Source organism: Tachypleus tridentatus, chromosome 13, assembly GCF_004210375.1.
Source record: "Tachypleus tridentatus isolate NWPU-2018 chromosome 13, ASM421037v1, whole genome shotgun sequence".
NCBI lineage: Eukaryota > Metazoa > Arthropoda > Merostomata > Xiphosura > Limulidae > Tachypleus > Tachypleus tridentatus.
This window is the reverse complement of record NC_134837.1, coordinates 59,502,264-59,516,344: the sequence shown is the minus strand read 5'-3', so window position 1 is coordinate 59,516,344 and position 14,081 is coordinate 59,502,264. Positions and strand designations below refer to the sequence as shown.

Genomic DNA, 14,081 nt, shown 5'->3' with positions numbered 1-14,081 from the left:
TAATCTCCGTTCACCTAATTGGACAATAACTTGGTATATTCCTATGAAATTATATGAATATGAAGTCGAGTTTTTGTTGAGAATGATGTTGCCAGAACCTTACTGGACATCACAGTCACTGATAGTGAAGCTACCACCCAGAAAGCCAACAGTATCTCTGTTGTGAATAGTGGGGAGATAACCTAGAAAGGAAGTTGAGAATCATCTCTTAATGTTTCTATTGATGTAGGTTATTGCCTCTAACATAGGATCAAATATTTATTTCTGAGTTTTAAAATGGTGATGCTAATAGCTAGTTATACGTGGGAGTTGTAGTTCTGCAGTACAAAAATCTAAGAACACCTTGTCAGAGCACAGAAATATTTGATTACACAAATATCTGTTAAAGGAAATCATAACATTTTCACACACATATATATACTCTTCAAAAAAAAAACGCAAAAGGGATATTTTTTTATTTTAAAGAGAAATATATGAAATAACGTTACAAGCTCAGAGTATGTGATGTTACACGTGTTAAGGCACTGATTGTCAGACCAAAATGACAATAAAAGTTGTGCACTTTGAAAACGGAGAAAAACATCGGATTTTTAGCCAAAACGCATTCGTGTCCAATAAATTTGTTTGAGAGATCTGCATGTTCTGCAAGTGCAACATGTGCAAAATCCCTATAAAGGTGACGGGTTCTCGGTTTCCATATCTCAGTGTTAAGCCACCGACACGCAATATAGTTACGCCAAGACTGACTGAAGCACAACGCAACAACGCCATTGGTCGATTGGAAGCAGGCGAATCTCGATCAGATGTTGCCAGAGCTGTGAATGTCCACCCAAGCACCATTACAAGGCTATGAAGTCGTCACCAACAACATGGATCAACTCGTGACCGTCCACGATCTGACAGACCTCGTGCGACCACGCCCGCACAAGATCGCTACATCCGGTTACGTCACCTTCGGGATAGGACCACCACTGCGACGTCTACTGCCTCAACCATACCAGGGCTGCGTAGAATTTCCTATCAGACCGTACGCAACCGTCTACGACATGCAAGAATCCGACCTCGACGTCCAGTCAGAGGCGTCATCCTCACCCAGCAACATCGTCAAGCACGGCTGTAGTGGACTTGGGTACATCGGGTATGGCCTCATCGACGATAGAGGCATGAATTACGTTTTATGCTTCGTAGGCAGGATGGAAGGACCCGTGTTTACCGTCGCCGAGGTGAACGTTTTGCAGCAAACTGTGTGCAGGAAGTTGACAGATTTGGTGGTGGCAGCGTCATGATGTGGGCTGCCATCGCTTACAATGCCAGAACAGACCTTTTGCACATTCGAGGGAATCTTACGGCTCAACGATTCGTCGACGAGATTCTTAGGCCCCATATGCAACCCATCATGGTGAACGTCAACGACGTTTTTCAACATGACAACGCCCGTCCTCACACAGCCCGACTCACCACTGTCTTCTTGAGACACCACAACATCAACGTTCTTCCATGGCCCACCAGATTACCAGATGTAAACCCCATCGAACATCTTTGGGACGAGTTGGACCAACGTCTACGACGGTGACAACCTCAACTGCAGACTCTATCTCAGCTTGCAGCAGCTTTGCAGGCTGAGTGGACATCCATTCCACAGGATGTGATTCGTCATCTCATCGCTTCCATGGGCAGGAGATGCCAAGCAGTTATTGATGCTCACGGGGGGGCATACTCGTTATTGACGTTGAGTGACGTTAAACTTCAACTAGTGAGCGTGGACTTCGCCTTTGCAGACTTTGGATGTCCAGCAGTGAATGTGCAAAGTTTCACACATGTCATACAGAACTACCCGGAATAAACTTGTTAACAATTTGTCTCAAATTTTGCCTTTTGCGTTTCTTTTTTTGAAGAGTATATATTAGTGTTTTCCTTGATACTGTGCATATTTAATCTAGCAGACAATTAACATCTGCTGAGATAAATGATCCACTTTTCTATCCATAAACCACACAGCTAACATTGTAAGTATCAATTTTGCTTTTTGACTGTGCTATTTTATAATTATGATCAGGCAACTACTCACTTCCTAGAGCCAAAATAACTGAAACTAGCTGAATAGTTATTGTTGTTTCAAATGGATAAGTTAAGAAAATAATGAGGAAGGATTGGGTTAGAAACAGGAAATTCGAATCTCTGATTAATCGTACTACGACCATAATAGCCAAAACACAGCACATTAAAATTAAACAAAATACGCTGCATTTAAAAAAAGAACCCTTGGGTACAAGCTACAAAGTGAGACTATAACCTAGGATACATTTTATAATCCCACGTTGTAGCTTGTACTCCAAGGCTTTTTTTCTAATGTAGCGTATTTTGTTTAATTTTAATGTGTTTTGTTTTCGCTTAAAAATTATGGTTAAAAGATAATTAATCAGAAATTAGGATTTGCCGTTTCTAACGCAGTCCTTCCTCATGATTTTGTTTATTCATTTAAATGTATTTGAAACTAAAATCCTGAAATAAATAATGTTATTGACACCATTTATCCAACAGAATTAGAAATTGAAAATACTTTAATGTCTCATACAGATACACATTACTTAGATTCAGAAGTAAAAGTAATTGATAAAAAGGATATCAATATAAATATTTTTGATAAAATAAAATATTTTGATTTTCCAATTTATAGTTTACCCTCTTTACATAGTAATGTTCCATATCCATTTTTATAAACAATATAACTTCACAGTTATTCAGAGCCCGGCATGGCCAGGTGGGTTGAGGTGTTCGACTCGTAATCTGAGGGTCGCGGGTTGGAATCCCCGTCGCACCAAACATGCTCGCCCTTTCAGCCGTAGGGGTTTTATAATGTGACCGGCAATCCCACTATTCGTGGGTAAAAGAGTAGCGCAAAAGTTGGCGGTGGGTGGTGATGACTTAGTTGCCTTCCCTCTAGTCTTACACTGCTAAATTAGGGACGGTTAGCGCAGATAGCCCTCGTGTAGCTTTGCGCGAAATTCCAAAAAAAAGAACAAACGAACAGTTATTCAGATATTGTAAAATGTGTAATAAATTACAATATTTTGTTAATAATGATGATATACTGATATGAAAATTAATAGTTAATGGATTTAATAAAGAAAGTTTAGATAAAATTATTAATTATTCTGTAATAAATACAAAGAAAGTGAAATCAGAGAAATTCTACTAAAAATTACTAATAACTGTTTTTAGTTAAAATAAGGTCATATAAGAACTTGACACTATTTTATGCGGATGTACATCATCAACCACATATAAAAGCATAACAGTGACAATCAACTTAGTATACTGATAATGGCGTGTTAATTAGTGCTTCTTCTATAGAGGGGGAAAGGAATGCGAATTTGACGAGTGCCGTTGTTCTCGAAGAGTTAATCAGTAGTCATCGGTGCTAGTCTCTAACCATGTGCTGTTTAGTCTGTGTTCATCTGTGAACTGTGTTCGAGTGTTGTTTTAACTTTGTCGTGCCTTTTGTGTGTGTGCGTGCGCGGGCGTACCTCGACTGACGGTCGGAATGGCTACGGCCATCCGACCATACTCTGATCGGCCATAGTCCATCCGCTTTGTGGTGCCCGCGGCCTCGCTGCCCTCGGCGGTGATTAACGCTTTGAACACTGTTGTCGGGGGTAGCCATACCGAATGCCTGCAACATTTTGGCAGTGGGCGGTATGTGGCGACGCAGGCGTCGGCCACACGCGCCCGAACCCTTTTGGACAAAGGAGACTTTCTCTTTGGAGACCAGCGAGTGCCCGTGGAGCTGGACGGGCAAAACATAAAATGGATTACCCTCCGGTCGAATTCTTTTCGAAATGGACCATGACGTCGTCAAGGACATATTGTTGGCGTATGGGTCGGTTCGGAAGATTGAATATGAGGCGCACCAGACGCGCCCGAGTGTGTGACCCGGGAACTGGCGTGTCTGTCTGGGCATGAAGAAGCCAGTCCCCAACTTTTATCTATCAACGGCTTCTGGGTAATTTGTAACTACCCGGGCACGCGGCGGCTGTGTCGCCGCTGTGGCCTCGAAAGCCACATGTTTAGTAAATGCCAGAAACCGCGGTGCGGGATATGTCTGGAATACGAACACGAAGACAGTGACTGTAACATAAAATTTGTCGTGTGTATTGGTGGCCACACATCCTTGTGTTATCCGAGGCGTGTTGCAACGTATTATGCGGTGGCTGCAGGGCAGCTGCGCGAAAAGAAGAAAGGTAAACGAGTGGGAGCTTCTGCTATTCCGCCACCGACATCGCTAGCGCCGAGGGTGGGGTCTCTAAGGGGGTGCCTTCCCCAACAGCTGCCGGGTCTCCCCTGCCCAAGTTAAGGAGGCTTTGGTCCCTGTGGGGTGGGGGCGCTCCTGGAGCCGTTCGGGTGGAAGGGCCTCTGCAGAGGCTCAGATCCATCCTGCTGCCTCCAGTTTGGATGGGGCCCCTGAGGGGATTCAGGACATCCCACGTGGCATTGGGGCATCCCCCATCTCTGTGGAGGCTCAGGCCTCTGTGTCTGGTGGTGAGGGGGTTGGGGCTATGTTGGCGCTCACACTCTTACCATCCCACTAAGTGTTCTCAAGGGAACTCTTGTGTCCCTTGTGCCACACTCAGGTGGAGTCTGTCATGCACCGGTTGGTCCTATATCCGACGTTGGTATAGATCTATGAAAGGATGTGTAAGTATTTTGCGTTTTCCTTGCTTTGTATACATTCCTTCTTTTCACTTTGTAACTATGTGTGATATTTTTTTCATACTTCATACCGCATGCTGTTTTTGTCGCGCTTTCTTGTACAGTTCATGTTTGTTATAAATAAATTCAAAATTAGGAATGCTAACTTAATGAGCGTAGTTGTTCTAGTAGTGTTAATCAGTATTCATCAGTGTCAGTCTCTAACTGTGTGCTGTTTAGTCAGTATTCGTCTGTGAATTTTGTTCGAGTGTTGTGTTCACTTAGTCGTGACTTTTGTGTGTGTGTGCACGCGGACCTCGACTGAAGGTCGGTATGGCTACGGCCATCCGACCACACTCCGTTCGGCCGCGGTCCATCCGCTTTGTGGTGCCCGCGGCCTCGCTGCCCTCGGCAGTCGTAGATGCCGTAAACACTGCCTTGGGGGGTAGCAAACTTGAATGTTTGTAACACTTTGGAAATGAGCGATATGTGGCGACACTGGCGTCGGCCACACACGCCCGGAACCTGCTGGACAAAGAAGACTTTCACTTTGGTTACCAGCGAGTGCCCGTAGGATGGGCCGGGCAAAACATAAAGTGGGTGTCTCTCAGGTCGGTCCCTTTCGAATTGTCCCACGACGTCGTCAAGGACGTATTGTCGGCGTACGGGGCAGTTCGCAAAATTGAATTCGAAACTTATCACTCTCGCCCGGGAGTGTGTACAGGGCACAGACGTGTTTACATGGACATGAAAACTCCAGTTCCAAACTTCATATCTGTTAACGACTTCCGGGTGATGTGTAATTACCCGGGCACGCGGCGGCTGTGTCGCCGCTATGGCCTCGAAGACCACCTGCTCAACGACTGCCAGACTCCGCGGTGTGTGAAATGTCTCGAATTTGGCCTGTGATATACAGTGTATCGTGTGTAGTGTTGGCCACACGTCCTTGCGTTGCCCGAGGCATGTGGCAACATATGCTACGTCGTAAGAGGGGCGAAAGGGTGGGGGATTCCACTGTCCTGCCGTGGTAACTTCCGTTTTTCTTATTTTTTGTATATATTTCATTTTTTTGCTTTCTCTATATTTAATTATCCTTTTGCTTCGTATATATATTTCAATTTTGTTTATATAATTAATCACTTTATTTTTGTATTGTATATATGCCAGTATATTTTTATATATCATTTTTCTAAATTTATACCTCGTTACTTTTTGTCACGTTTCGTTGTACAGTTAGTTTTTGCTGTAAATAAATTCAAAATTAACTTCAAGAGGTAAGTTTCATCTTACTTACCCCCAAATGGTAGTATTGTATTTCCTTATTTTTAGTCTTTTTCTTATTTTAACTTGGGAGAGCAGACACCTTCCCACAACTGTCTGAAAGCAGAGAAGGGTGATATAGATGTGGGACGTTGTGGGCTTGAGCACCCACAACTCAATCTCTCAGTTTCTAATTTTCTTATATGAGCCTAGTGAATTGGAGGTTTAAGACTGATAGATAATGTATCCTCACCGCAATGTGCACTTTTTTTCGTTTTTAATGTGTTTTTGTTTTCGCTTAAAAATTATGTTTATGATTAATTAATATATATATTGGTCACTTTCTAAAATTTATACCGCGTTACTTATATATCGTGCATGTTTATAGATGTATCGGCACTTTACAGATTCGTAGGAGAATAAAAACCTCACTTTTTACAATATTGTAATATTCTTACAAATAATTTCAATATTGCACTTGGTGTTACAATATGTACCGTAACAAGAGTGAATAAATACGTTTAGACATCAGAGGGCATTATTGTCCGCAGTAAATACTATAAAAATCAGTTTGTACATGATATGGTGTCAGAACACTTTAAAACAAAGAGAAACTTACCTCACTCAATGAAGAAATAATAGTTTCATCCATATTAGGTTTTCTTGCGATACTTGTACACTTCTCGTAAACAAACCACAAAACTAAAGCTTTAAAGTACTGTTATAACTGCAGAGAGAGTCGACTTTGTTTCTCGATATTGTTTAGAAAAAAATCATTTATATCTCATTCATAGAGATAACAAAGTCACGAGGATGACAAAAAGTATTCGACTCTTCTGATTAAATCTATTGTTTTATTACGGGTCCTGTCAGTTTCTGTTTTTACACTCAAATCTAATACGGAAGCAAATTAAGAGAAACTTAATTGCAATTTAGTAGAATTCACTTATAATTACACATACAATCAGAAACGTCGCTCATACGGCGAGTGTTTGTGACAAAGATGTCTAAGCTTCGCATTCATATCTCACTGGGAAAAAGAGAAAAATTGAAAAGTAAACATTTTCTACAAAAAGTTATTTTGTTTCTGGGTGCAGTTTACACTGTGTTCTTTAGTTATACACAACTCATTACATCACAGTGATTCAATGTATAGAACTCGGCAAGAATTTTCATATCTATTTTACTGACACAAATTGTGATGTATACATATATATCAAAGTAGAAACATTTCTTTAAAATATATTATTAACTCCAGTTTCTCAATACTGCATTTAAATTAGGAGTCCCTCAAGTATAGTCATAATAAAAGTTAGATTCTCATTGTGAGGATCATATTTTATTTAAAATGGTGTTCATTATAAATAAATGGTTCTTCCACATATCTGAAACATGTAATGTTCGAAAAATTTTATGGATTTTTGTTTCTCGTGCCATATAATGGATGACTCGAAAGTTTCGAGTATGCATAGATACATCCACGTTACGTTCATTAGGGTAAGATCACGATAATTTTACATCTACTTAATATGAGGATACGTTACAGTTATATAGTATAAGGATATTTTGACAAATACTCGGTATAAGGCTGCTTTTACACATCCAACTGAAGATACCATTGTTCAGTGCCAAACGTCATTCATCGAAATGTGCCGTTTATAAAGTACAAAGATAGATTTGACTCAAGATGCAACTGTTCAGCGTCATAAAGATTTGATGCATCAAAACTAAAACTTGTTTAATAAAGACTAAAGTAGAATAGTCAAGTTACTTCAACCAGAATTACCACCAAAGTACTGTAGTCAGACCAAATTTAACAACATCCAGAAATTTCCATCAATAAAAGAGTAGACATCCCAGTTTAACAAATGTCAGTAGTTCAAAAGACTCAAGTACTGTATTCATCTTACTGTAACCGCGTTCACATGAATGTTAATCATGACTGAACTAGAGCAAACACAGAATTTTCCAATAAAGACTGAAATAATCAACTCAAAAATCCATTAAAATGAAGAACCAAGTGGAGCAGTCAGTCACAGAGAAGATACGTCAAGACTCTAGGGTGTTCAGCAGAGTGTAACCACATTCAAAAGTGGTTAAATATGAAGTAAAATAATGGGGCAACCTAGTGTAACCATCTTCAAGATTAATCAATGTGCAAGTAGTCTAGTCAATGGAGCCACATTCACAATAACTTGAATCAAACCCTAATAGAATAGTCAGCCCAAAGCAACCCCATAAAGGATTTACTGAATCAGTATCCTACTAGAATAGTAAGCCCAGTGAAACAAGAAATAACTCAATATCTTACTACAATAGTCAGCCCAGTGAACCCACATACAGGAATAACTGAGTCAATTTACTAGTATAATAGTCAGCCCAAAGCAACCACATACTGAAATAACTTAATTAACACCTAAGTACAGTAATCAGCCAAGTGAAACCACATAGAGGAATAATAACTGAATCAATATCCTATTGGAACAGTCAGCCCAGTAAAACCACATACAGGAATAACTGAATCAATATGCTAGTAGAATAGTCAGCCCAGTGAAACCACATAGAGGAATAATAACTGAATCAATATCCTACTCGAACAGTCAGCCCAGTGAAACCACATACAGGAATAACTGAATCAATATGCTATTAGAATAGTCAGCCCAGTGGATCCACATTCAGGAATAACTGAATCAATATCCTACTAGAACAGTCAGCTTAAAGCAACCACATACTGAAATAACTTAATCAATACCTAAGTACACTAGTCAGCCCACTGAACCAAATATGGGAATAACTCAATCAAAATCCTACTAGAATAGTCAGCCCAGTGAAACCACATACAGGAATAACTGAATCAATATCCTACTACAATATTCAGTGTAGTGAAACAAATTCAGTAACTGAATCTAAGCTTGACTTCAGTTGTAAGCCCAATATTAATACATTGAGCTGTTATTCAAATAGTGAGTCCATGTGTAACAACATTAATTGAATCAAAGAGAAAACAGCGAGTCCAATGTAACCATATTCAGATGTAGTTCAATTAACATACTAACCATATACACATGTAATTTAATCAACACATATTGGGTAAGTGAAACATATTCAAGAGACTAAAATGAAGAAATTACACTGTTAGAGATAAATCACCTTGAAAAGGTTTAGTCTTGTTTATTTTCTGTTGGAGACAAATCACATTGAAAAGGTTTAGTCTTGTTTATTTTCTGCCAGAAACAAATCACCTTGAAAAGGTTTAGTTTTATACATGTATAAAATGGCTGGTATGGGTAGAGAAAGCACTATGTAGAAGAGCAAACAATGTTTCGACCTTCTTCAGTCATCATCAGGTTCACAAACAAAGAAAGAGGTAATTGACGAATAATTTTCTCTACAAGTGGGTTTTCTCGTCATCATGGACAAGGTTTTTTTATTTCTTCGCAACTTTTAGAGCAAACTTTTTTTTTTTTTTTTAAACCAGACATAAGCTAACTGGTTAATGATAAACCACTGCAGGATGTTCGGAACCTGGTTATCCATAAGTTCCTTACAGTTTCAAGATTAGTGTATCAGCTTAGCGTAACCACATTCACAGTTAACTGAATGAATACTCAACTAGGGTTATCAGCTTTGCATAAGCACATTCAAAATTGATTGAATGAATACTCAACTAGGGTTACCAGTCTAGTGTAATCACATTCACAATTTATTGAATGAATACTCAACTGGGGTTACCAGCCTAGTGTAATCACATTCACAATTTATTGAATGAATACTCAACTAGGGATACCAGCCTAGTGTAATCACATTCACAATTTATTGAATGAATACTCAACTAAAGTTATCAGCTTAGTGTAACCACATTTAAGATTGACTAAATGAATACTCAACTAGAGTTATTAGCTCAGTCTAACCACATTCAAGATTGATTGAGTGAATACTCAACTAGTGTTATCAGCTTAGTGTAACCATATTCAAGGTTAACTGAATGAATACTCAACTAGGGTTATCAGCTCAGTGTAACCATATTCAAGGTTAACTGAATGAATACTCAACTAGGGTTATCAGCTCAGTGTAACCACATTCATGGTTAATGGAATGAATACTTAACTAGTGTTATCAGCTTATTGTAACCACATTCAAGATTAATGGAATGAATACTCAATTATTGTTATCAGCTCAATTTAACCACATTCAAGGTTAATTAAATGAAGATTTGTGTAGTGTTATGAACCTAGTGTAACTAAATTCAAGTTTAAATGACTTAAAATCCAAGTAAGTCAGTCATGCTTATGCCTCCCTGTTTCAAGTAATTTCTTGCTCTCTTGCCAAAGTGATGTCTATCTACATGCTCACAAGGATAAAACAAAAAGATGGAAAGCAGAATGAGAAATTATACTGGAAGCTAGAGCCAAAATGTAACAACAGTCGATGAAATACCATAGGAAAAACCACCCTCATCAACAACCTGTTAAACAGAAGATTGGAAGATGAAGAAAAGTTTATCTTTCAGTTTCACCTTCAACAAAGGAATAGTGAAAAGACGTTTTTTAGACCCTGCAGTCCACAACCATACATGGACTAACAATGGTGCAGATAAACAAGGAATAGCCACCTGAAGTTTCTCAGTCTACAGCTGTAGATGAATAAAAATAATAAAGATTTCAAAGAAATAGCAGGTTTCCAGCACCCTGCCATACCAAAGAGTTGTATCATAGCCCTAAAATCCCTGAGTAAGGACTGCAACATATTCATATCTCATACGAAGGTGGAGAAGTAGCCATCACGAACAGAAGTGAATGTGTAAATGAAATGGACAAACAGTTGACGGAAAACTCCATGTAAACAAAGAAGGAGAAATGTTTCGTGAAGGAAGCTGGAACATTAATGTAGAAAGCGAGGAAGATCCTAGAAAAAACAGAGATTAATGTACTTAGAAAGAAAAGCATCACACCCCAGCCAGAATGCTAAAAGGTGTAAAAACCAACAACCTCATGAAGTCAATAATATGTGACATAGGTAGTGCCCCATACAGGCTAGCTAAGGCCCTGACCAAACCACTATACCAGGCCTTAGGCTGTATAAGCAACTCACATCTGAAGAAGACAAGAAGTAAGAATCAAGAACAAGAAGGAGGTTAACTTTGATGTAAAGTCATTCACAATGGTGCCTGCAGAAGTGCTATTAAGGTGACACAAGAGATGAAAGACAATGAAGGTTACACCAAAACCATATTGTTGTAAAGTGTTGCTCATCTGAGTTTGTTGGACAGGAATACCACAAGCATAGCGGGTTGACTAGGGGTTCACCATTAAGTCCTGTCCCAGCTTCCCTAATAATGGTAACATTAGAAGAAGAACATTACAAAAATGTCATGGGCAGATATGTGACATAGTTGAGGTATGTGGATGATGTTAAAACCATGATACCAAGAAGACAAGACATGCAACAACATTAGTAAAACTAATTGGTAATTCTTTTTAAAGCACACTGTTCTGTTACATCAAGCATAACAACTGCAAGGTATTTTTTGGCACAATAATAACAAGTAATAACAAGTAAACTTATTTAATAAAACTTACAGTTCACTAGTCTTGGTGAATGTGTTACCATCATGAGTGCAAAATTCTACTCTTAATAAGACTAAACAGAATAATAAAAGACATACAACTCCTCAATAGAAGACAATATTGGCAAAATACCATTCCTTGACACTTTGATTTGGAGAAGTACAACAGATCAAGGTTCTTTGTGCAATGAAAACAAATCAACAGAAATGATTTCATACACTTCTTAGCACATAATAAAGTGAAGATATGGGGTGGCATTGGGTTTCATCCTGGGGGTAGGTAGATATTTCATGTTTATTGGCACAAAGCTACAAGGCTATCTGTGCCAAACAAGATGTAGTACACTATAATGGTATATGGAAATGAAGGTAAAAATATGTAAAATTAAGACTTGCCAGAAACATTGAAGTTCAAACTTGCTGTCAGTCACCTGAAGTTGGCCTTTCCAGTCCTGGGTTCAGGTTAAAATAAAATTAAAATGTGTAAAAGAAATCATGCTAAAAAAGTGTATAGTCCAATAAAAACTTTAAGTTAAAAAGACCAATGGCTCTTAAAAATGTAAAAACATGAGTGAGGTGGCCAGTATCACCTGTGACATTGGCTAATGTCAAGGGCAAACCTACCTTAAAAAATATTTTAAAATGGCATCGTTGTTTTTGGCTGTAACGATAGCATGATAATAAAATATGTATGATTGAGACATGAGTGCAACATAGACCACACACTGGTGTATCAGTGCCATATAAAAGGAAGTAGCAAGTTAAAAAACTGTGACCAATGTGTAGACTAGCCAAAACAACTTCCTGCTTTCAATCCTTACAGAAACAAGAAACAAAGAGTTAATGAAGGCTTAATTTGAAAAAGTTTATTATTTCATGGCTCACTCCAGGTCGACTGCCAACTAGTGTATAGTCGGGTTTTGTATGGAACAGGGATGGTGGTGATAGACCAAAACAGATGGACTTTGTCATTCAGTCACCTACCTCATTCCCACGAATACCAAAATGACCTGGTATCCAAAAAATCAGGACAGAGATAGATGATCCAGTTTGTTTAGGAAATTGATAAGAATAGGTTGGTAACAAACATGGAATGATGTCAAGGCCAATAGACATGTGAGTGAATCAGTATAGATCATACAATTTGTATATTACATAGTTTCAATATGATTCATGGCAAGAGAAATGGCATAAAATTCAGCAGTGAACACAGAAACTGTAAAGGGGATTCTGCGTGCTAGAACCAAACTGTAACAAACCATGGCAGAACCTACAGAGTCACCTGATTTTGAACCATCCATACACATGGGAATGGATGGATTGTTTGAAAGATGTTCAGCAAATAAAGAGCAATATTTCCAACTGGGAGTACCGGCCTTCCTCAGATGACTCAGATATAGGTCACAGTTTGGAATAGTAACCATGGTGGAAGAGGCCAAACTGCTCATACTGCTATGCTATTCAAAGATATATCCAATTTTTCTGATTGTGCCCGAACGCAAAGACGAAACGGAACAATGGCAGATTTTATATTATAGAAAAGTGTGGCACACTGAGGATGAAAAACACAACCACAAGTAGGATGCTGTGGTAAAGAGCATAGTTTGGAAGCATACATAAGTTCTTCCTGGGGGTCTAAGATATGCAGCCCTGAATTCTTAGATTAAGAAAATAAACACATAATAGAAGCTGTAATATCCCACAGGCATGTATATAAAGCTAAATGAGAAGGCAAGAAACATCACAGTAAGAAGCAATGACAGTAGACATGATGAGAAAAACAAGATGTCATGTTCACAGTGGTCCCAATGTCTGGGATACAAGTCCAATCAATAGACTAATGAGACACAACCACAGAAGTGGTTATAAAAACAAGAATAATAAAGCTGCTAAAGGACAGGAGACAAACACACCAGAGTAGTATATAGTATTCCAGGTGACAGATGATGTAATATTTATAAAGGTGAAGCTGCCAGAGACGTGACAACTAGAATAAATGAGCATAGAACAGACATCAGAAGACACATCATAACCAATGTCATAGTTTCACATGCAGAGGAAGCAGGACACCAGCATAAATGAAAGGAAACTAAATTATCAGCAAAGGGATTGAAAATCAACAAAGGAAAACTATATAGCTCCTTACATCTAATTAGAAACAAAAAACACAATAACAGGAGATTACAAATGATCAGAAACAGCAGCAATTCTAGTGAAACAAAGGCAGGATGTTGATTGAACAGGTCATAGTTGACATACAACAAAAATGAACCAATCAAGGAGTGTTTTGGTGCAGTGACCAGGAACCTACTCTGGGAAAATTCATATTTACACCCTTGTAAGGCACTACAGTGTCACACTCCCTTGAACAAGACTTGTAGTCAAAATGTTGAGAAAATAAAGATCCTGTTATAGCAATCTTTACCTCATTGTCACCTAATATCTGTTTCCAGGGTACTTAGAAAGTGGATTAAATATGTTTTTAGACATATTATTCTACTGTTTGATAAACTTTTTCTGTGCTTTAAAATACATATATGAAATCTATATGAATTTGTAGTTAAAT

General features: G+C 38.6%; 1 protein-coding gene across 3 annotated transcripts in view; it reads right to left on the bottom strand.

Moving 5' to 3' along the window:
• The window catches only part of LOC143237823 (uncharacterized), a 51,380-nt gene that overhangs the window by 36,733 nt on the left and 566 nt on the right, over positions 1-14,081 (bottom strand). The window contains exon 1 of one of the 3 annotated variants that reach the window (XM_076477458.1): positions 6,569-6,723. The exons of 1 other annotated variant lie outside the window; for it this stretch is intronic. In XM_076477458.1, coding sequence (XP_076333573.1) covers positions 6,569-6,601 — 33 coding nt within the window. In that variant the 5' untranslated portion in view covers positions 6,602-6,723. Of the gene's footprint in view, positions 1-6,568; positions 6,724-14,081 lie in introns of those variants that run through there. One more of the 3 variants, XM_076477455.1, reaches the window with a different exon arrangement.